Genomic DNA, 21,052 nt, shown 5'->3' with positions numbered 1-21,052 from the left:
TTTTCGGAGAGCGCTCGTGCCTCCACGGCGAAGCGCCCTCCCCTCACGATTTCGCGACACTTTCCTTCTTACAGCATATTTCCGCTCCTCCCACACCGCACATTTTCGGAGAGTGCTCGTGCCGCCACGGCGAAGCGCCCTCCCCTTACGATTTCGCGACAATCTCCTTCTTACAGCATATTTCCGCTCCTCCCACACCGCACATTTTCGGAGAGCGCTCGTGCCGCCACGGCGAAGCGCCCTCCCTTCACGATTTCGCGACACTCTCCTTCTTACAGCATATTTCCGCTCCTCCCACACCGCACATTTTCGGAGAGTGTCGTGCCGCCACGGCGAAGCGCCCTCCCCTCACGATTTCGCGACAATCTCCTTCTTACAGCATATTTCCGCTCCTCCCACACCGCACATTTTCGGAGAATGCTCGTGCCGCCACGGCGAAGCGCCCTCCCCTCACGATTTCGCGACAATCTCCTTCTTACAGCATATTTCCGCTCCTCCCACACCGCACATTTTCGGAGAGCGCTCGTGCCGCCACGGCGAAGCGCCCTCCCTCACGATTTCGCGACACTCTCCTTCTTACAGCATATTTCCGCTCCTCCCACACCGCACATTTTCGGAGAGCGCTGGTGCCGCCACGGCGAAGCGCCCTCCCCTCACGATTTCGCGACACTCTCCTTCTTACAGCATATTTCCGCCCCTCCCACACCGCACATTTTCGGAGAGTGCTCGTGCCGACACGGCGAAGCGCCCTCCCCTCACGATTTCGCGACACTCTCCTTCTTACAGATATTTCCGCTCCTCCCACACCGCACATTTTCGGAGAGCGCTCGTGCCGCCACGTGGGTGGGGCTGCAATATGTTGTGAGAAGGAGAGGGTCGTGAAATCGTGAGGGGAGGGCGGTTCGCTGTGGCGGCACGAGCGCTCTCCGAAAATGTGCGGCCCTCCCCTCCCGAAAAAAGCGCCCTCCCCTCACGATTTCGCGACATTCTCCTTCTTACAGCATATTTCCGCTCCTCCCACACCGCACATTTTCGGAGAACGCTCGTGCCGCCACGGCGAAGCGCCCATACCCTCACGATTTCGTGACACTCTCCTTCTTACAGCATATTTCCGCTCCTCCCACACCGCACATTTTCGGAGAGCGCTCGTGCCGCCACGGAGAAGCGCCCTCCCCTCACGATTTCGCGACATTCTCCTTCTTACAGCATATTTCCGCTCCTCCCACACCGCACATTTTCGGAGAGCGCTCGCGCCGCCACAGTGAACCGCCCTCCCCTTACAATTTCGCGACACTCTCCTTCTTACAGCATATTTCCGCTCCTCCCACACCGCACATTTTCGGAGAGCGCTCGCACAGCCACGGCGAACCGCCATCCCCTCGGAATTTCGCGACACTCTCCTTCTTACAGAATATTGCCCCCCTCCCACACTGCCTACTTTCGGTGAGCGCTCGCGCAGCCACGGCGAACCACCCTCCCCTCACAATTTCGCGACACTCTCCTTCTTACAGCATATTTCCGTTCCTCCAACACCGCACATTTTCGGAGAGCGCTCGTGCCGCCACGGCGAAGCGCCATCCCCTCACAATTTCGCGACACTCTCCTTCTTACAGCATATTTCCGCTCCTCCAACACCGCACCTTTTCGGAGAGCGCTCGTGCCGCCACGGCGAAGCGCCATCCCCTCACAATTTCGCGACACTCTCCTTCTTACAGCATATTTCCGCTCCTCCAACACCGCACATTTTCGAAAAGCGCTCGTGCCGCCACGGCGAAGCGCCATCCCCTCACAATTTCGCGACACTCTCCTTCTTACAGCATATTTCCGCTCCTCCCACACCGCACATTTTCGGAGAGCGCTCGTGCCGCCACAGCGAAGCGCCCTCACCTCATGATTTCGCGACACTCTCCTTCTTACAGCATATTTCCGCTCCTCCCACACCGCACATTTTCGGAGAGCGCTCGTGCCGCCACGGCGAAGCGCCCTCACCTCACGATGTCGCGACACTCTCCTTCTTACAGATATTTCCGCTCCTCCCACACCGCACATTTTCGGAGAGCGCTCGTGCCGCCACGGCGAAGCGCCCTCCCCTCACAGTTTCGCAACACTCTCCTTCTTACAGCATATTTCCGCTCCTCCCACGCCGCACATTTTCGGAGAGCGATCGTGCCGCCACGGCGAAGCGCCCTCCCCTCACGATTTGGCGACACTCCTTCTTACAGCATATTTCCGCTCCTCCCACACCGCACATTTTCGGAGAGCGCTCGTGCCGCCACGTGGGTGGGGCGGCAATATGTTGTGAGAAGGAGAGGGCGTAAAATCGTGAGGGGAGGGCGGTGCGCTGTGGCGGCACGAGCGCTCTCCGAAAATGTGCGGCCCTCCCCTCCCGAAAAAAGCGCCCTCCCCTCACGGTTTCGCGACATTCTCCTTCTTACAGCATATTTCCGCTCCTCCCACACCGCACATTTTCGGAGAACGCTCGTGCCGCCACGGCGAAGCGCCCATACCCTCACGATTTCGCGACACTCTCCTTCTTACAGCATATTTCCGCTCCTCCCAGATCGCACATTTTCGGAGAGCGCTCGTGCCGCCACGGAGAAGCGCCCTCCCCTCACGATTTCGCGACATTCTCCTTCTTACAGCATATATCCGCTCCTCCCACACCACACATTTTCGGAGAGCGCTCGCGCCGCCACAGTGAACCGCCCTCCCCTCACAATTTCGCGACACTCTCCTTCTTACAGCATATTTCCGCTACTCCCACACCGCACATTTTCGGAGAGCGCTCGTGCCGCCACGGTGAAGCGCCCTCCCCTCACGATTTCGCGACACTCTCCTTCTTACAGCATATTTCCGCTCCTCCCACACCGCACATTTTCGGAGAGCGCTCGTGCCGCCACGGCGAAGCGCCCTCCCCTCACAATTTCGTGACACTCTCCTTCTTACAGCATATTTCCGCTCCTCCCACACCGCGCATTTTCGGAGAGCGCTCGTGCCGCCACAGCGAACCGCCCTCCCCTCACGATTTCACGACCCTCTCCTTCTCACAAGATATTGCCGCCCCACCCACGCCGCCTACATTCGGAGAGCGCTCGCGCCGCCACAGTGAACCGCCCTCCCCTCACAATTTCGCGACACTCTCCTTCTTACAGCATATTTCCGCTCCTCCCACACCGCACATTTTCGGAGAGCGCTCGTGCCGCCACGGCGAAGCGCCCTCCCCTCACGATTTCGCGACACTGTCCTTCTTACAGCATATTTCCGCTCCTCCCACACCGCACATTTTCGGAGGGCGCTCGCGCCGCCACAGTGAACCGCCCTCCCCTCACAATTTCGCGACCCTCCTTCTTACAGCATATTTCCGCTCCTCCCACACCGCACATTTTAGGAGAGCGCTCGTGCCGCCACGGCGAAGCGCCCTCCCCTCACGATTTCGCGACGCTCTCCTTCTTACAACATATTCTGCCGCCCCTCCCACACAACACACTTTCGGAGAGCGCTCGCACAGCCTCGGCGAACCGCCATCACCTCGGGTTTTCGCGACACTCTCCTTCTTACAGCATATTGCCGCCCCTCCACACAGTACACTTTCGGAGAGCGTTTGCGCCGCCAAGGCGAACCACCCTCCCCTCACAATTTCGGGACACTCTCGTTACAACATATTCCAGGCCCTCCCGCACTGCACACTTTCGGAGAGCGCTCCCGCCGCAACAGCGTACGACCCCCCCTCACAATTTCGCGAGTCTTCTTACAACATATTGCCGCCCCTCCCACACAACACACTTTCGGAGAGCGCTCGCGCCGCCACGGCGACCCGCCCTCCCCTCAAAATTTCGCAACACTCTCCTTCTTACAGCATAATGACGCCCCTCCACACCGCACACTTTCGGAGAGCACTCGCGCCGCCATGGCGGACCGCACTCCCCTCACAATTTCACGACACTCTCCTTACAACATATTGCCGCCCCTCGCGCACCACACAATTTCGGAGACCGCACGCGCCACCACAGCGAACCGCACTCCCCTCACGATTTCCCGACGCTCTCCTTCATACAACATATCGCCGTCCCACCCACGTCGCCTACATTCGGAAAGCACCCGCGCCGCCACAGCGAAACGCCCTCCCCTCACAATTTCGCGACACTCTCCTTCTTACAGCATATTACCGCCCCTCCCACACTACACACTTTCGGAGAGCGCTCGCGCCGCCATGGCGAACCGCCCTCCCCTCACGATTTCGGGACGCTCTCCTTCTCACAACATATAGCTGCCCCACTCACGCCGCCTACATTCGGAGAGCACTCGCGCCGCCACAGTGAACCGCCCTCCCCTCACAATTTCCGGACACTCTCCTTCTTACAGCATATTGCTGCCTCTCCACACCGCACACTTTCAGAGAGCGCTCGCGCCGCCATGGCGAACCACCCTCCCCTCACAATTTCACGACACTCTCCTTACAACATATTACTGGCCCTTGCGCAAAACACCATTTCGCAGACAGCTCGCGCCAGCACAGCGAACCGCCCTCCCCTCACGATTTCGCGACACTCTCCTTCTTATAACATATTGCCGCCCCTCCCACACAACACACTTTCGGAGAGCGCAGGCTCCGCCGCGGCGAACCGCCGTCCCCTCACGATTTCGCGACGCTCTCCTTACGACATATTGCCGCACCCCCCACACCGCGTACTTTCGGAGAGCGCTCGCGACGCCACGGCGAACCACCCTCCCCTCAATTTCGGGACACTCTCATTACAACATATTGCCGCCCCTCCCACGCAACACACTTTCGGATAGCGCTCGCGCCGTCACGGCGAACCACCCTCCCCTCACTATTTCGCGACGCTCTCCTTCTTACAAAATATTATGCCGCGCCTCCCACACAACACAATTTCAGAGAGTGCTCCCGCCGCCATAGTGAACCGCCCTCCTCTCACAATTTCGCGACAATCTCCTTCTTAGAGCATATTGCCGCTCCTCCCACACCGCACATTTTCGGAGAGCGCTCGCACAGCCACGGCGAACCGCCATCCCCTCGGAATTTCGCGACACTCTCCTTCTTACAGAATATTGCCGCCCCTCCCACACTGCCTACTTTCGGTGAGCGCTCGCGCAGCCACGGCGAACCACCCTCCCCTCACAATTTCGCGACACTCTCCTTAGAACATATTGCCGCCTCTCCCGCACTGCACACCTTCGGAGAGCGCCCGCGCCGCCACAGCGAACTGCCCTCCCCTCATAATTTCGCGATGCTCTCCTTCTTACAACATATTGCCACCCCTCCAACACAACACACTTTCGGAGAGCGCTCGCGCTGCCACGGACAACCACCCTCCCCTCACAATTTCGCGGCACTCTCCTTAGAACATATTGCCGCCCCTCCCGCACGGCACTATCGGAGAGCGCTCGCGCCGCCACAGCGAACCGCCCCCCCCTCACGATGTCGCGACACTCGCATTCTCACAGCATATTTCCGCCCCTCCCACGCAACACACTTTCGGATTGCGCTCGCGCCGTCACAGCGAACCACCCTCCCCTCACTATTTCGCGACGCTCTCCTTCTTACAAAATAATATGCCGCGCCTCCCACACAACACAATTTCGGAGAGTGCTCCCGCCGCCACAGTGAACCGAACTCCTCTCACAATTTCGCGACAATCTCCTTCTTAGAGCATATTGCCGCTCCTCCCACACCGCACATTTTCGGAGAGCGCTCGCACAGCCACGGCGAACCGCCATCCCCTCGGAATTTCGCGACACTCTCCTTCTTACAGAATATTGCCACCCCTCCCACACTGCCTACTTTCGGTGAGCGCTCGCGCAGCCACGGCGAACAACCCTCCCCTCACAATTTCGCGACAGTCATAACATATTGCCACCCCTCCCGCACCGCACACCTTCGGAGAGCGTTCGCGCCGCCACAGCGAACCGCCCTCCCCTCACGATTTCCCAACGCTCTCCTTCTTGCAACATATTGCCTCCCCACCCACGCCGCCTACATTCGGAGAGCACTCGCGCCGCCACAGCGAACCGCCCTCCCCTCAAAATTTCGCGACCCTCTCCTTCTTACAGCATATTGCCGCCCCTCCACACCACACACTTTCGGAGAGCACTCGCGCCGCCATGGCGAACAGCACTGCCCTCACAATTTCACGACACTCTCCTTACAATATATTGCCGCCCCTCGCGCACCACACAATTTCGGAGACCGCACGCGCCACCACAGCGAACCGCCCTCCCCTCACGATTTCCCTACGCTCTCCTTCTTACAACATATCGCCGTCCCACCCACGCCGCATACATTACATTCGGAGAGCACCCGCGCCGCCACAGTGAAATGCCCTCCCCTCACAATTTCGCGACACTCTCCTTCTTACAGCATATTACCGCCCCTCCCACACTACACACTTTCGGAGAGCACTCGCGCCGCTACAGCGAACCGCCTTCCCCTCACAATTTCCGGACACTCTCCTTCTTACAGCATATTGCTGCCCCTCCACACCGCACACTTTCGGAGAGCGCTCGCGCCGCCATGGCGAACCACCCTCCCCTCACAATATCACGACACTCTCCTTACAACATATTAATGGCCCTTGCGCACCACACCATTTCGCAGACAGCTCGCGCCGCCACAGCGAAACGCCCTCCCCTCACGATTTCGCGACACTCTCCTTCTTATAACATATTGCCGCCCCTCCCACACAACACACTTTCGGAGAGCGCTCGCGCCGCCATGGCGAACCGCCCTCCCCTCACGATTTGGCGACGCTCTCCTTACGACATATTGCCGCACCCCCCCACACCGCGTACTTTCGGAGAGCGCTCGCGACGCCACGGCGAACCACCCTCCCCTCACAATTTCGGGACACTCTCCATACAACATATTGCCGCCCCTTCCGCACAGCACACTTTCGGAGAGCGCTCGCGCCGGTACAGCAAACTGCCCTTCCCTCACGATGTCGCGACACTCGCATTCTCACAGCATATTGCCGCCCCTCCCACCCAACACACTTTCGGAGAGCGCTGGCGCCGCCACAGCGAACCGCCCTCCCCCCACAATTTCGCGACATTCTCCTTACAACATATTGCCGCCCCTCCCACACAACACACTTTCGGAAAGCGATCGCGCCACAATGGCGAACCGCCCTTCCCTCACGATTTTGCGACACTCTCCTTCTTACAACATATTTCCGCCCCTCCCACACTGCCTACTTTGGTAGAGCGCTCGCGCCGCCACGGCGAACCACCCGCCCCTCACAATTTCGCGACACTCTCCTTAGAACATATTGCTGCCCCTCCCGCACTGCACACCTTCTGAGAGCGCCCGCGCCGCCACAGCGAACTGCCCTCCCCTCACAATTTCGCGATGCTGTCCTTACAACATGCTGCTGCCCCTCAAACACAACACACTTTCGGAGAGCGTTCGCGCTGCCACGGACAACCACCCTCCCCTCACAATTTCGCGACAGTCTCCTTACAACGTATTGCCGCCCCTCCCGCACGGCACTTTCGGAGAGCGCTCGCGCCGCCACTGCGAACCGCCCTCCCCTCACGATGTCGCGACACTCGCATTCTCACAGCATATTGCCGCCCCTCCCACGCAACACACTTTCGGAGAGCGCTTGCGCCGCCACGGCGAACTACCCTCCCCTCACAATTTCGCGACTCTTCTTACAACATATTGCCGCCCCTCCCGCACCCCAAAATTTCCGAAACCGCTCGCGCCACGACAGCGAACCGCCCTCCCCTCACGATTTCGCGACGCTGCCCTTATAACAGATTTCCGCCCCTCCCACACAACACACTTTAGGAGAGCGCTCACGCAACAATGGTGAAACACCGTCCCCTCACGATTTCGCGACGCTCTCCTTCTTACAACATATTGCTACCCTCCCGCACCGCAGACTTTCGGAGAGCGCCCGCGCCGCCACAGCGAACCGCCCTCAACTCACAATTTCGCGACACTCTCCTTCTTACAACATATTGCTGCCCCTCCCACACTGCACAGTTTTGGAGAGCACTCCCGCCGCCACAGCGACGAGCCCTTCCCTCACAATTTCGCGACACTCGCCTTCTTACAGCATATTGCCGCCCCTTCCACAAACAAACGAACATTTATTAAAAGGGATGGCTCAAGCCACATGGGGAAGAGGATGGAGGGGAGATGAAGACCTCAATAGTGTCCCAACATGAAGGAGTCCAGAACGAACCGCCAAAGTGCGGATAAAGTCTGTTTGATGTGGCCCTTCGGACGTATCCAGTCCTCGTAAGCGAGTACCTAGGCAGGCTGATGTGTCTCACGTGGCCCTACGAGACCTATGCAGTCCCATACAAGGTGATGGATGGTTGGCTTCAGTGACTGCCCACATGCGTAGCAGACGTACGAATGGTCGGATGGTGATGCCACAGCAGATGAAAGGTCTTCGGAAGCTGATGCCGGGGAATTCCCGCTCCTCATTGTTCTAGTCGAGGCGTGCCTCCACCTGGCCACGGCGTCATCAGTTAAAGCGTATCCGGAGCGCGCACGGTTAAGGAAGACATGTGCAGTGCGGCTAAGCCCAGGAGGCCCTGGGTCCGGGTTGATGGGCACTGTCGAAAGGATCTCCTGACGGCGGCGCTGTTTGCGGCAGCGGCGTTCGCCATCGGGATCAAAGCAGAACTCCTCAGTGCGGAAGCCGTCAAGCTTCGGGCGGATTTTCGACAAGCCTCGCTCGCCAGCTGATGGGCCCACTCACTACCGAGGGCTCTTGCGTGCCCGGGTGTCAGGCGAACGGTCACAGTAATGCCAGTGCGCAGTCGCAACGCTGCACAGGAACGTTTAATGTTATCAGCGACTGAGTGCCGTCTGGGTGGTCCAATGAGATAACATAAAGCCTCTGCGCTGTTCGTAAATATGCTGATGCTTCGGTACGTTTGGGGATCAGCTGCCAGTAGGCGTACAGCCAGCTGGATCACCTCGTCGATGTTGCGAAGCTCCAGTGCTGTGGCGGTAGGTGGTATGGTCCTGTTGAAGGTGCGGGTTGTGTCTACGGCCGGTACGTGTGTAACGTCGGCGATGGACGCCGTTTGTAAATGGCGCCGCCACAAAGCAGCCACGAAGACAGAAAGTGTTGCTGAGCCTTTTGTGCTCAAGGGAGGTGCGGTGACCAAAGGAACATGTCTATGTGATGGGTAAGTTCCTTGGTGACGTGGAGTGGGTGCTGGCTGTTGCTCAGTAATGAGCTCATCCTCCCAAGGTGGAATGTGCTTATGTATGGTTGGCACAGACATGTCCAAATCCTCACCGGCATGGCACAGTAAGCGGTGGCCTTAGTGAGTGAGATTGCGACGGTCTTTCGCCTCCACTGCCCTGCATTGGATTATGCTTTCCAGAGTAGGAAGACCAGCGTACCGATAGAGCTCCTCAATCCGTGTGTGTCGTGGAAGCCCAGTTATAGCTCGAAGCGCTTCCCGGTAAAGGACTTCTAGCCGGTGGGTCTGGTGTTTGGTGAGGGAATAGCACATGGTGCCATATGTGGCTTTGGACACAAGTACACTTTGCACTAAACGCCGAGCTACGTCCTGCGATGCCCCGGAAAAGTTGTTGGAGATGCGGCGAATGAGGTGCAGGAGACTACACCATTGCGGCCGAAGTTGCTTGATCCATTCTGTAGCGCCACCGTTCAGGTGAATAGGCACCCCGCGGACACGCACCTAGTCCTGTGGAGCAGGCTGGAGCGAAACGCCGTCAATGGTTAAATGAATCTGGGAGGGCTCTGCAAGTGTGCCCCGTATGGCCAGGAAGTGTGTTTTCGCCAGCGATACTTTCATTCCAGTGGGAGCTAGGAGGGCGCTGAACGTGTCTAGGGCCTTCTGTAATTGACGCATCGCGGCGTCGGTTGTGGGGTGGTCACTTGCCTCAGTCCAAATTGTGATGTCATTGGCATAGGCCGTGATATGAACACCTTCCACCGCAGACACCCCATGAATCAACTTCCTGAGAGCCAAATTAAAAAGAATAGGGGAGATGATAGCACCCTGGGGCACCCCGCAGCAATTGGTGAAGGATATGGTGTCGTGGTGGCAGGATCGAATCTCGTATGTGCGGTTAGCCAGGAAGCTCCGTACAAAATTGCGTAGCCGCTTACTAGGATAAGCATCTACTAGGGCATCGAGTACCGCTGCGTGTGATACGGTGTCGTAAGCCTTTTGCAAATCAATAGCAACCAGAATGTGTGGCCGCTTATACCAGCTTGCTCGCACCAACTTTCGTAGAAGGTAGAGGCTGTCGTGGGTGCTTAAATTTTGTCGGAAGCCTGTCTGTGCCGGTGGAAGTAGTTCTTTTCTTCTTCCAAGTGATGACTCAGTCGAGTCGTGGCCATCCGCTCAATCAACTGACAGGCGGTAGACGTAAGCGAGATTGGACGTAAATTTGCAAGGACTGCAGGATGCTTGCCTGCCTTGGGAATGGGTACCACAACAGCGTGCTTGAGGGCCGAAGGGACGACGCCGCTGATTCATATGTCATAAGTGCCTGGAGAAGATCCTCTTTCTGTGCTACCGGCAGATTGCGAAGCATAGACCAAGACACACCGTGTTTTCCTGTTGTGCTAGACACATTAATTTGCTCAAGGGCAACCTTGAGCTCAGCAGATGTAAATGGCATCTCAATGTGTTCGCTGTCGTTCACTGGCTCCGGATCGTAGATATTGTGTGGCGGTTAAGACTGTTGGGGGAAGAAAATACGTGCCGCCTCTCTTTCGAAGACCTCACGGGATTGCCCAGTACGAAGTAGCACCGTATCCACCGTACCCTGCAGCTTTGTACGCCCGGCTAGGCTTCGGAAGGTGCTACACAGTTTCGGGGACCCAGTATGAGACGAAAAAGAGTCGCAGTGCTCTTCCGAACGCTTGCGGGCAAGGAGCTTCGCTTATTTTCTAATTTTCGCTGTCTGGTGGCGGAGGCGCACAAGGTCAACATAAGTGCGACCTCTGGTCCGATAGCGCTCCTGAACGTCGTCGCGAACATTCCATAGATTGATCAGGTGTCGATCAGGAGCAGGAGTGTCCTGGTCCACTTGGACGACCGTTGTAGCACCATTTGCAGCAATCAAAATGCGACTTAGCAGAATTGTGAGGGAGTCTAAGTTCGAGTTCCGATGTCTTTCTGTTTCGAAACATTGAAGCTCCCTGAAACGAGGCCAGTCTACATACTGGACTTTCTTGTTAATTTTCCGCGCGGTGCCGAAAAGCGTCATCCAAATGGGGTAATGGTCACTTCCCCAAGATGAAGAGTCGCATTTCCATAATGACACCGTGGAAGGAGTGGCCCAGGTCAAATCGGGAATGGTGTCCCGCTGGCTCGGCGACTGCCCCAGCCGCGTGGGGCACGACAGATCATTAACAAGGATGAGGTCCGCATCTTCTGCTGATTCCTCGAGGTTGCGGCCGCGAATGTTGGTGACGCGATATCCCGAAGTCGTGCTGAGGGCATTGAAATCACCCCCAATCACAACTTCGTCCCGAGGGTACAGAGAACGCAACTGCCGCATCCAGTCAAAATTTGCACCTGGTAATGGAGGATGCACATAGGTCGATGCCACAAGTAAGGTCCTCCGTCCAAAGGACAACGGGACAGCCACTACTTCCTGAACATCGTTGCACATGCCTGCAGTGAGGGGCTCCTCTCAGAACGTATAAAGGTGTCTGTGGGATCACTACGCTGGTGGCTTGGTCAGAAATGGAGGTGTAGCGAATGGTGGGTACCTCATAAGAACGGTAGCCTTGTATGCCCGGGCCTTTTCCTTTCGTCTCTTAGAGCAGGACTACCAACGGCTTGCGATCAAAAGCCCGCAGATGTTCATTGAGCTCTGCGGCATTGGCGCGCAACCCGCGGCAGTTCCACTGCAGCAGCAACGGGGCTTTAGCACTTGCTGCCATGTTCTGTGTTGGATAGTATCGATGGATCATGCTGAAAGGGCGGGGTCGCTTGGGGCGCTGCTTTGGGCACAGCGGGATCTGCAGACTGAGGAAAGTGTGGCCAGTACTTAGAGAGCGCGATGTCGAGATGTTTGGAGATCAACCTGCTTATAAAGTGTTCAACCTCTGTGGCGGCCCAGGTGCAATGAAAACCGGACGTCTGGCACGTAGAATTCCTTTGACTAAGAACGTGAATGGCGTGGTTCTCTGCTGTGCTTTAAGTTCTGCTGTCTTTTGGGCTTGTGTGGTGCAGGCGTGCTTGTATTCTTGCTGCAGTGATGACAGCTCAGTTTGTAGGGCTGTGATCTTCGAAGAAAGACAGTCCAGGTACTCCAAAGAGGGAGCATTGTTGGACACCTTTCGTGACTGTTTTTACCGCTTGTTGCCAACTGACGCGCTGCCGGAACGCTCACGAGATGGTAAACGCGCAGTCGTGGTCGAAATGTCGGGTGTCGGGGAAAGCTACGGGAAATCCACGGTACTGCTTATGTTGTACTGTCTACACGGGAATGAAGGTTCGGAGCGAGAGATGTGCTGGCGGGGCGGACTGTGGGAACGGTGGTGCATTCGCTTCTGCATGATCTTTGGGCAGCTGATTTTCAACTGACAATTGGTATCACGGGCTGTATAGCCAGTCTTATTGCAAAGGTTGCAATATGGCGTCGCATCAGGACATTGGTCTTCTTCATGCGGTCTACCACATTAGGAACATACAGCAGGATTGGGGCAATGTTTCTGCTGGTGGCCATCCCGGTGACAACGATAACAAACCAGTGTGCGAGGGACGTAAGGTTTCACTTTACACAACTCGAGGTAGTTGCGGACGGTTCGAGGAGGGGCGGTCGTGTCAAACGTCACGAGGGCATAATTAGACTTTCCAAGGCGACGAATATCTAGTATGACGGCCGACTCGCATGTTGTCTGGCTTCGGAGGTCCTCGTCGGAGCCGCCCGGGTCGACTTGGATCAGACCCCTAGATGTCCCTTTGGGGTGCATGAGGTGCGCCTCATATTCTAAAGTTTCACCATTAATCTTGCATTTGTTTTGCGCACAGCATGCTAGTGCCTGGGTGTTGTTGTAGAACGTTATAGTGACGGAATTGCTGCGGTGGTTGACATGAGTAGACGTCAGTCCGTTCAATGATGCATGCGGGGCATAACTAGCAAGAACTTCAGCAAGCCCTTTGCGGGGAATGGCGCCGACGGAAACATTGTTCTTTGGGCGCAGCAGCACCGTGAACTTCTCCTTAGTGAATCGATAATGCGTTGCCGTGGTAAGGCGTAGTCGCGCTCGACGAGATCGGGAAACATGTCCAACCGTCTTCGGTATTGCCTGCTTGGGGAACATTCGTAGCCGAAGTGAAAGTTGAGGTGGTTCCTTGCGGTAGGTGCGTGTTGGTGTGGCTCAACTTCCGCTTCTTTAAATTACTTGCGTTGTCCGCTTAAGGCAGCACCTGAATATCAGAGTTCGAGGACATTGTGGAAGGATAAAGTCCGATGTTGGAAGCGTCCAGCTTAGATTAAGGTGGGCTTGAGCCTTTTCCGTGGGGCCAGATAGATGCTAGGCCTACGGTAGTTGAGGGATCTTCACTGACTTAGATCACTCAAAACTGTATCAAACCGGATCACATTTTGACAGAACATGGCGGATTATTAACTGGCCTATTGTGCGGAATTTGAATGTGATCTGAGCTCACCTTCACTGCACAGGCCTGAATATATTCAGCTCCAGGAAAAGAAGGCCCCGTCTTGTTTCTTCTTCCTCATCTTCCTGAAGTCTCGCCCCTCCCACAACACACTTTCGGAGAGCGCTCGCACCGCCACGGCGAACTGCCTTCCCCTCACAATTTCGCGACACTCGCCTTCTTACAGCATATTAGATGCGACGCTCAGAGCATCTCTTGTCGGCGGCCCTGTACTTCCTGCTTGCGTCCATTGTTGTCCGCGTGCGTCCGTTGTCCGCAGCTACCCTCCCACTCTCCTCTCCGATAGCGAACACTCTCTCGCGAGGGGCATTGGATTGGATTCGAATGTATTGACTTGACTTGACTTGGCTTGGCTTGGCTTGACTTGGATTGGATTGGATTAAAATGAATTGGGTTGGATTGTGTTGCGTCATAGCCGCGGCAGACGCACTGGCACCGGCGCGTGCCCAGGGGAGTGCGTGTGCGGCCCAGCGCGCTCTCCCACCGCCGGTAGGCGGCGCTGCGCGCGGTGCTGCGCATGTGCAGTGCTCTCTCTCTCTCTGCGGTCTCCTCTCCTTCGGGCGTGCTGCGAATATAACCAGTGTGCCGCTCTCCGGCGGCCTTTCGGTCGACGGTTGCTCTCCACTTGCGCTTGAACCCCCTCAGCGTCGCATCACACCAGGGTTCCCGCGAGGGGAGGTGGGCGTAATTTATCACCCCTCCCACACAACACACTTTCGGAGAGCGCTCGCGCCACCACGGCGAACCGCCCTCCCCTCACAATTTCGCGACACTCTCCTTCTTACAGCATATTGCCGCCCCTCCCACACCGCCTACTTTCGGAGAACGCTCGCGCAGCATGGTGAACCACCCTCCTCTCGCAATTTCGCGACACTCTCCTTACAACATATTGCCACCCCTCCCGCACCGCACACTTTCGGAAAGCGCTCGCGCTGCCACAGTGAACCGCCCTCCCCTCACGATTTCCCGACGCTCTTCTTATTACAACATAGTGCAGCCCCTCCCACACAACACACTTTCGGAGAGCGCTCGCGCCGCCATGGCGAACCGCCCTCGCCTCACGATTTCTCGACACTCTTCTTCTTACAACATATTGCCGCCCCTCCCACACAAGACTTTCGGAGAGCGCTCCCGCCGCCACGGCGAATCGCCCTCCCCTTGAAATTTTGCGATGCTCTTCTTTTTACAACATATTGCCGCTCCTCCCGCACCGCACATTTTCGGAGAGCGCTCGCGCCGCCACAGCGAACCGCCCTTCCTCACAATTTCACGACACTCTCCTTCTTAGAGCATATTGCCGCCCCTCCCACCCCGCACACTTTCGGAGAGCTCGCGCTCCACCGTGGCGACCCGCCCTCCCCTTACGATGTCGCGACACTCTCCTTCTTGGAGCATATTGCCGCCGCTCCCACACCGCACACTTTCGGAAAACGCTCGCCCCGCCACGGCGAACGCCCTCCTCTGACAAGTTCGCTACTCTTTCCTCCTTTGCTTTGTTTCACCATTCGGTCTTGCCATTGTTCACTAGGTTACGACGGTGACGATGCTCACTTCAGAGACAGGCGTCAAAGGGCTGCGGCCTAGAAATAACGGCCATCTTAATAACCGGACAATCGCACCACTGGACACGCTTCTCTGTATGTTCTTTAGTAGTATAGAGTCTAAAGCGTCTACCTTGGCGGCTGTAGCTGTAAAAGGGACCACCCACGTTAGCATTTCTGAGAAGATGCAAGTCAACACAAACGATTATTCAGGCATGGTTCCCTGGGCCTAAAATCCTCTTACCAGGCAGTACCATGTGCACCGTGACGACGCGAAGATTACTCGGCAGACATGTACCCTACTCGTGATGAAGAAATCGTCTCATTACACGAGGCTATAACCATGACAGATTCACAATTATTCAGAGTATCGCACAGTTTGATATCAAAAGATTCCACGTGGAAGCGGTCTGCTCCATGGGATATTTTATTTCTTTCTAAGTGTGCTCAATTATTGCTTCACTTCCTGCACTTCAATTTCTGCAAGCCTTCAACGATAACTGAAGGGGAAATGCGGGCTGTTGCAAAGTACATGGACATTGACAATTCCCCAAGCGATTCCAAGGAATGTGGTCAGAGAGAGCGAACCTTCCCTTGATGTCGCCTGTGTTATAATTATTGCCTGGCGACACTTTATGAAAATACGGTTCCTTCGACAACGGACTCCGTGCCCCAAGCCGAGCCCGTTTGACCTAAAATACAAAGTCTTGTTTTGGCGGTAGTACCATTATGGGCGCATGGAAGGCTAAGCAAAAGAAGTGCAAGGCCTTGTCGCATAATCTTCTACTGTTATTTATTTGTGGGATTACAACGAAACGAATGGAAAGGAAATAAAAATATACAGTAAGAGCTCTACCTAAACTTTAATTTAAAGCATGAAGAGGGTTACATGGACAAAATGTTCAACCTTGAAGGAGCCTAAGGTTATGAGACGTGACAATGATGGTGGTTAAACATGAAAGTGCCGAAAAATTTACTGTCACAACAGCCACGATATGACGCATAAAAAATCAGCGTCGGGCAGGCGAGCTAACAAACTTCGAATTCTAACTATTGTTAAGCGGACAAATGCAACAGGGAATGCAGCTGCAATTTGTACTTGCAAGTTCAGGTCAATGCCGCCTTTTATCAGCCTTATTAGCACAGCATTCAGCTACACGATAGAAACTTTGAGCCGTTCTCCGCCGTTGCTGCACTGAGGTTTGTGTGTTCCATTATAAGGAGTGAATTCGGGCCAGGTATATCACCTTTACCCAGTCTGCATATAGGTATTTTTGTGGCTTTGCTATGTTTTTGTTAAACAACTACACTAGTCGTGGTTGAGTGTTTTATGTGGTCTCTTTCTGTGCCCCGTGGTTGACAGTCTTCTCAAAATCCCTTTCATTTTAATGGTTTAGGTGTAAGTAGGGGGCAAGCAATATCCTAGTTCACGGCGTAGTGCGACCATCGTGCCGCCCTTGCGAACGATTATATTGTCCCAAGTGCTCAAAAAAGAAACTTTGATCAGGTAAATAATTAACCACTCGGGAGAGAAACTGAATACGTGGTGAGAAATGAGCAGAGTGTCGAACTTGGTTTATATGGCTGGACAGAGTGTCGAAACGCAAATTGGAGAACGTGACCCACGGAGGGGATTCAGAAGGTCAGTAATGAAATAGTGGGGGTAAGAATTTCTAAAATAGCTTGAATTTGAAAGGAAGTCTAGAGGCGTTCGAGTTCGAGTTGGCGATGGCACGTGATTCGCTCCTCGCAAGTCTCAGTTCCAGAATATTCCAGCGCATGGAGCATAGAAGGGTACTCTGACGGAAATCCGATAAAACAGATAAAGCGATGCCTCGAGGGACGAGAGATGAAAAAGCGAGCAGTGTAAACATTGAATGGTGTACAGAATTAGGGACGTAAAAAAAGCATCGATGATACCGAAGAGATGAGGTTCAGAATGTCTGGCTCTTTAAAGAGCGATCCATGTTGGTGATAGTGTTGAACGCGTTTATTTCCCGTTTGTATGCCAGTCGAAGGCTTCTATAAAAGAATTTTAGAAAGAAGCACGCTAAAAATAAATATAAAGGAAACAAACGTTCTGTCGCTTGACCACTGGCTTCGGCCGTGTAAGCCAGTAATTCTGGCAGTGTGCCCCAGCAGGAAACTCGTAGAAGGAGCTTCTGTGTCATCCATGAACTGGTTTAATGACCACCAAAGCTTGTTGGCGACCGCTCCAGTCGTACGTGGGTGTGGTGTAGCCCAGCTTGAAGCGAATACGGCCGTATCTCACTCGGGAGTGGGGCCAGGGCCCGAGCTCTGGGATTCGAGTACAGCGGGCAAAACGAAAGCAGGTGTTCCGGGTCGGCCCGGGTGCTGCATGGCTGGCGCATTCCAGTGTTGGCCTGGTTCATGGAACGGCTGCTTTCCATGTTTTTGGGGCGCTGCAAAAGTTAGGGAGTAAGGTAGGTGCCAGGCCCTACCCGCCGGAGCGTGCCTTGTTGCTAGCAGGTAGCAGCCATGCGGGGAAGTTGAGGGGGGCGGCACGCGCTGCGTAGATGGCAGCGTCAGTGCTGCTTGGCCAAAGATACTAATATTGCTGGATCTAGCCACGGATTGCGCGTCTCCACGTGGTCGGTTAACTGGTCGAAAAGTCTCTCACGTGATTTCGACGGCGCGAATAGAAGTAAAGCGCGCGTTAGTCAAAAGGCCCAATCGTTTCCTGGTATTCCGGATGGTCTTGAGTCCCAGTGTACACTTAAGTCGTCTCCCAGAGCACGGAGGTTGCTAACGCGGAGACGCAGTTTCCAGACAACGACGGTAGTGGTGCGAGTGTTTTGGCAGGCACGATAGGCTTCCTGCCAGTCCGTGGAGACTCGTTAGCGATGGCGGAAATCTTCCCCTGTGTGCTGTTGAGCCAAACTGACGTGCTCGGCAAAATCGACAATCACACACCTGTTCTGCAAGGGAGCTGTTGACGAGTTATGGGTGAGGTGTAGTTTGTTTCCTCGGATTGTTGCGTCATGGTTTGTCCATGCCATGGTGAACATTGACTGCTGCTTCTGCTCCTGGTTGCCAATTTCGGCATCTCCATAGTCTACATGGGTCTTGCGAGGAAGGTTACGGCCATCGATGAGTTGCCTTGCTTGCGTGTCATGTCTTGATGAAGCTTCTCGCCTTGTCGTTTGTTCTTGTCCTATGTTTAGGAGTAGTGGCTTTGGGTCCATGGTGGCGATGTGCTTTCAGGGGGGAGATATTTTGGGAGCGATGGTAATACACGATGTGAAGCTCGATTACCTGAGTGTGTAGTGCCGCCATTGTAGTTACCGACTTGCCCATATGATAGAGTGCAGGTCCAAGGGTACGGGGCGCATCAATGTCAGGTAGGCGGGGCCAAAAATTTTTACCTTAAATCTAAGCCGGTTCCACCCTGCGCTTGTTGCTGTGTACAAAAAAGTGTAGATTGTGAAAGACATACGAGGCCGAGAGAAGTCAAATATTCCTGAATGAGATCAGGACAATGTTTTGTTTACCGTAGCCTAATGTTCAATTATGTGCAGTAGGAGAGTGGAGGGATGTTGTCTAATAGAACAAGAAGCGAGACTAAAGCGAGGATAACAAGAGTGGACAGCAAGGTGAAGCCCTGAAGGACACCGGCTGACAAACACAAGGGGAGAAAGAGCGCATACATGCGAGAACTGTAGTTTGCTTCAGCCACAATCGGTAGAATGGCAGAGTATTGAACATTGTCTAAAGCCTAATGGACACCGACCTAAGGATGTCGCGAAGCTGAGATCAATCATGAGAGATGCGGGTGAGGGTATCCGGAGGGGATATGTATGACGCCATCTGGTTTGGGTAAAATGTGGGCAGCTGTATTGAAAAGGTGCAATTTAAGGTGTCTTACGCAGTTTACCAACGCAAGACATAAGACAAATGGGTCGATGGGAAAGTTGAATCGCATTGAAGAAACTTCTTTAATTCATCAAGAGAGGAGGGAGACAAAGATGCGAAGACGCGAGGTGTGGTAGGAAGCAGCAAATTACAAGTTAATAGATCAAATATTTTCAATTCCTAGAGGCGTTTTCAGCGGCTGCAGCGTTCTCTATTGACTACTTTTCGTATGAACACCATGCTTATCGTGAAACTACTCAAGAGGGGGAGCCACTGCTCCTCTAGAAAATGACTGTGCCACACTCGATAGCTTTCATGTTTAGTGGTACTGCTTCAACTTTTTTGTCATATAACAACTTTAATCCCGGAGGCTGCTGCTTTCAGTTTCCTTTACGCGGTCTCGGGACCTTCTGTTCGCAAAGTCAGCATTCCTTCGGCGGCTGTGCCGTAAGTACGAATAGCTTTACGGCGAACAGTGGTTATGCGCTGTGATTCGGTTTCGTTCAGGCGCTCTCCGGGAAACGGGCGAGGTGCGCAAACGCGCAGTCTCTTGACGGGGCAGTGTGGGTTGATTTGGCCAGCTTCTGTGCAGCGGTGGCACAGCGGGCGAGGATAGGCAGCCCGCTGCACATAGGTGGCCAACAATGACCGCGACGGTGCTAACGGATGACGAGGGAGTATAAACGGCAGCGGCATGGAAATGTCTACTGCATTTTGCCCTCCTCGAATCACGTCTGTTATGAAGAGTAATTGATGTAGCATCGTCGTTGTGAAGAGGTTTGTGAGTTCTTCACACTCTTAGTAACAGATTATTTGACGCAGGGTTCTTGGCGTCATTTCTAACCTGTTGCGGCGTTGGGGGTCATCGTGGTGATGTTGGATTGTAGCGCCATTAGCGCATGCCGAATATGTTTTTATTGCGACAGCCTCGAAAACTGACATTGTTACCGGTTGCGAACGAGGCCGGCAAGAAACTCTTGCTTCAGACCACCTATCAAAAACCTCAGCGATCAGTACGGCAAACGGCACCCTCTTTCTCGTCAATACAGAGTATGACCCATTTGCGTGGGCGTGACCAGTGAATTCTCGGCGCGTTATTTCAGCACAAGCAAGTTAGGTCATGGGGTAAGCAGTCTGGAGTAGTCGAAGCCTATAGAAGATTCTTTGGTCATAAAACGAAATCCGGGCTGACTCTTTAAGGAAAGGAACCCTTACCTAATTTTTCTCGTTTTCCCCTGAGTAAACATACACATGCGCTCAAGCGGTGAGTGAGCGCGCTGGGCTTGAAACAACACGAACAGATCACCGGGAACGGATCGATTACCGGTTCATAGGCGCGGAATGCTTCACGTTCCAGAATTAAATTTATTGAGGAGGAGAGTGGAGTGCGAATTGCGGCAGTCTTTAAGCTCTCACGTCGATTGCGGCTCCCAGACTTGTTCTGTGGTGACCCACAACTAATGCTGGAGTAGTGCAGTTTGTGTGCTTTGATTGAGTGCAAGAAAACGCCTTTGAAATGCGCAGGCCCGGTGCCGGAAACGTGGTGCTGCAACTTAACGCGTTGATTCACTTGCTGGGTCCATTGGCGTTCCTCCCGAAAGATCGCAAAGATAATCCTCACCTGTGCTATCCCTGGGCGGACCGCGTCCTGCCTGGAGCCTCTGCAGCTGCTTTTTTTCTACACCGCATCGGGCATTTCGGCGCTATCAACGGAATCCAGCCAAATATGAGGAACGCCACAGCAGTAAGTATTCAGGGATAAGGGCGCGTTTTGGGCGCTATTGCAGGGGAAAATCTCCCTGGATTTGAGTACGTGCATGGGGGTTCAAAAATCAAACCTAACTAAGGAGACAAAGAAACAGTGAAGGCAAAGCGAAGCAAATTAGGGCAGGCACGTCTGCGTTCCCGCTCCGGTCACCGTTACTCCGCTGCGTTGCTTGAACGCTTGACCATTCACATGAACAAACGCGCCAAAC

General features: G+C 54.6%; 1 protein-coding gene across 1 annotated transcript in view; it reads left to right on the top strand.

Moving 5' to 3' along the window:
* The first annotated feature begins 8,945 nt into the window (after positions 1-8,945).
* Positions 8,946-21,052, top strand: part of LOC144152334 (endothelin-converting enzyme 1-like) — a 126,023-nt gene continuing 113,916 nt past the window's right edge. The window contains exons 1-2 of the mRNA XM_077683599.1: positions 8,946-9,171; positions 20,601-20,820. Coding sequence (XP_077539725.1) covers positions 8,963-9,171; positions 20,601-20,820 — 429 coding nt within the window. The 5' untranslated portion in view covers positions 8,946-8,962. The remainder of the gene's footprint in view (positions 9,172-20,600; positions 20,821-21,052) is intronic.

The sequence above is a fragment of the Haemaphysalis longicornis genome, unplaced genomic scaffold (genome assembly GCF_048455015.1).
Source record: "Haemaphysalis longicornis isolate Haplotype H1 unplaced genomic scaffold, Haemaphysalis longicornis Haplotype H1 scaffold_9, whole genome shotgun sequence".
NCBI classification, from domain to species: Eukaryota; Metazoa; Arthropoda; class Arachnida; order Ixodida; family Ixodidae; genus Haemaphysalis; species Haemaphysalis longicornis.
This window is presented reverse-complemented; position numbering and strand designations above follow the sequence as displayed.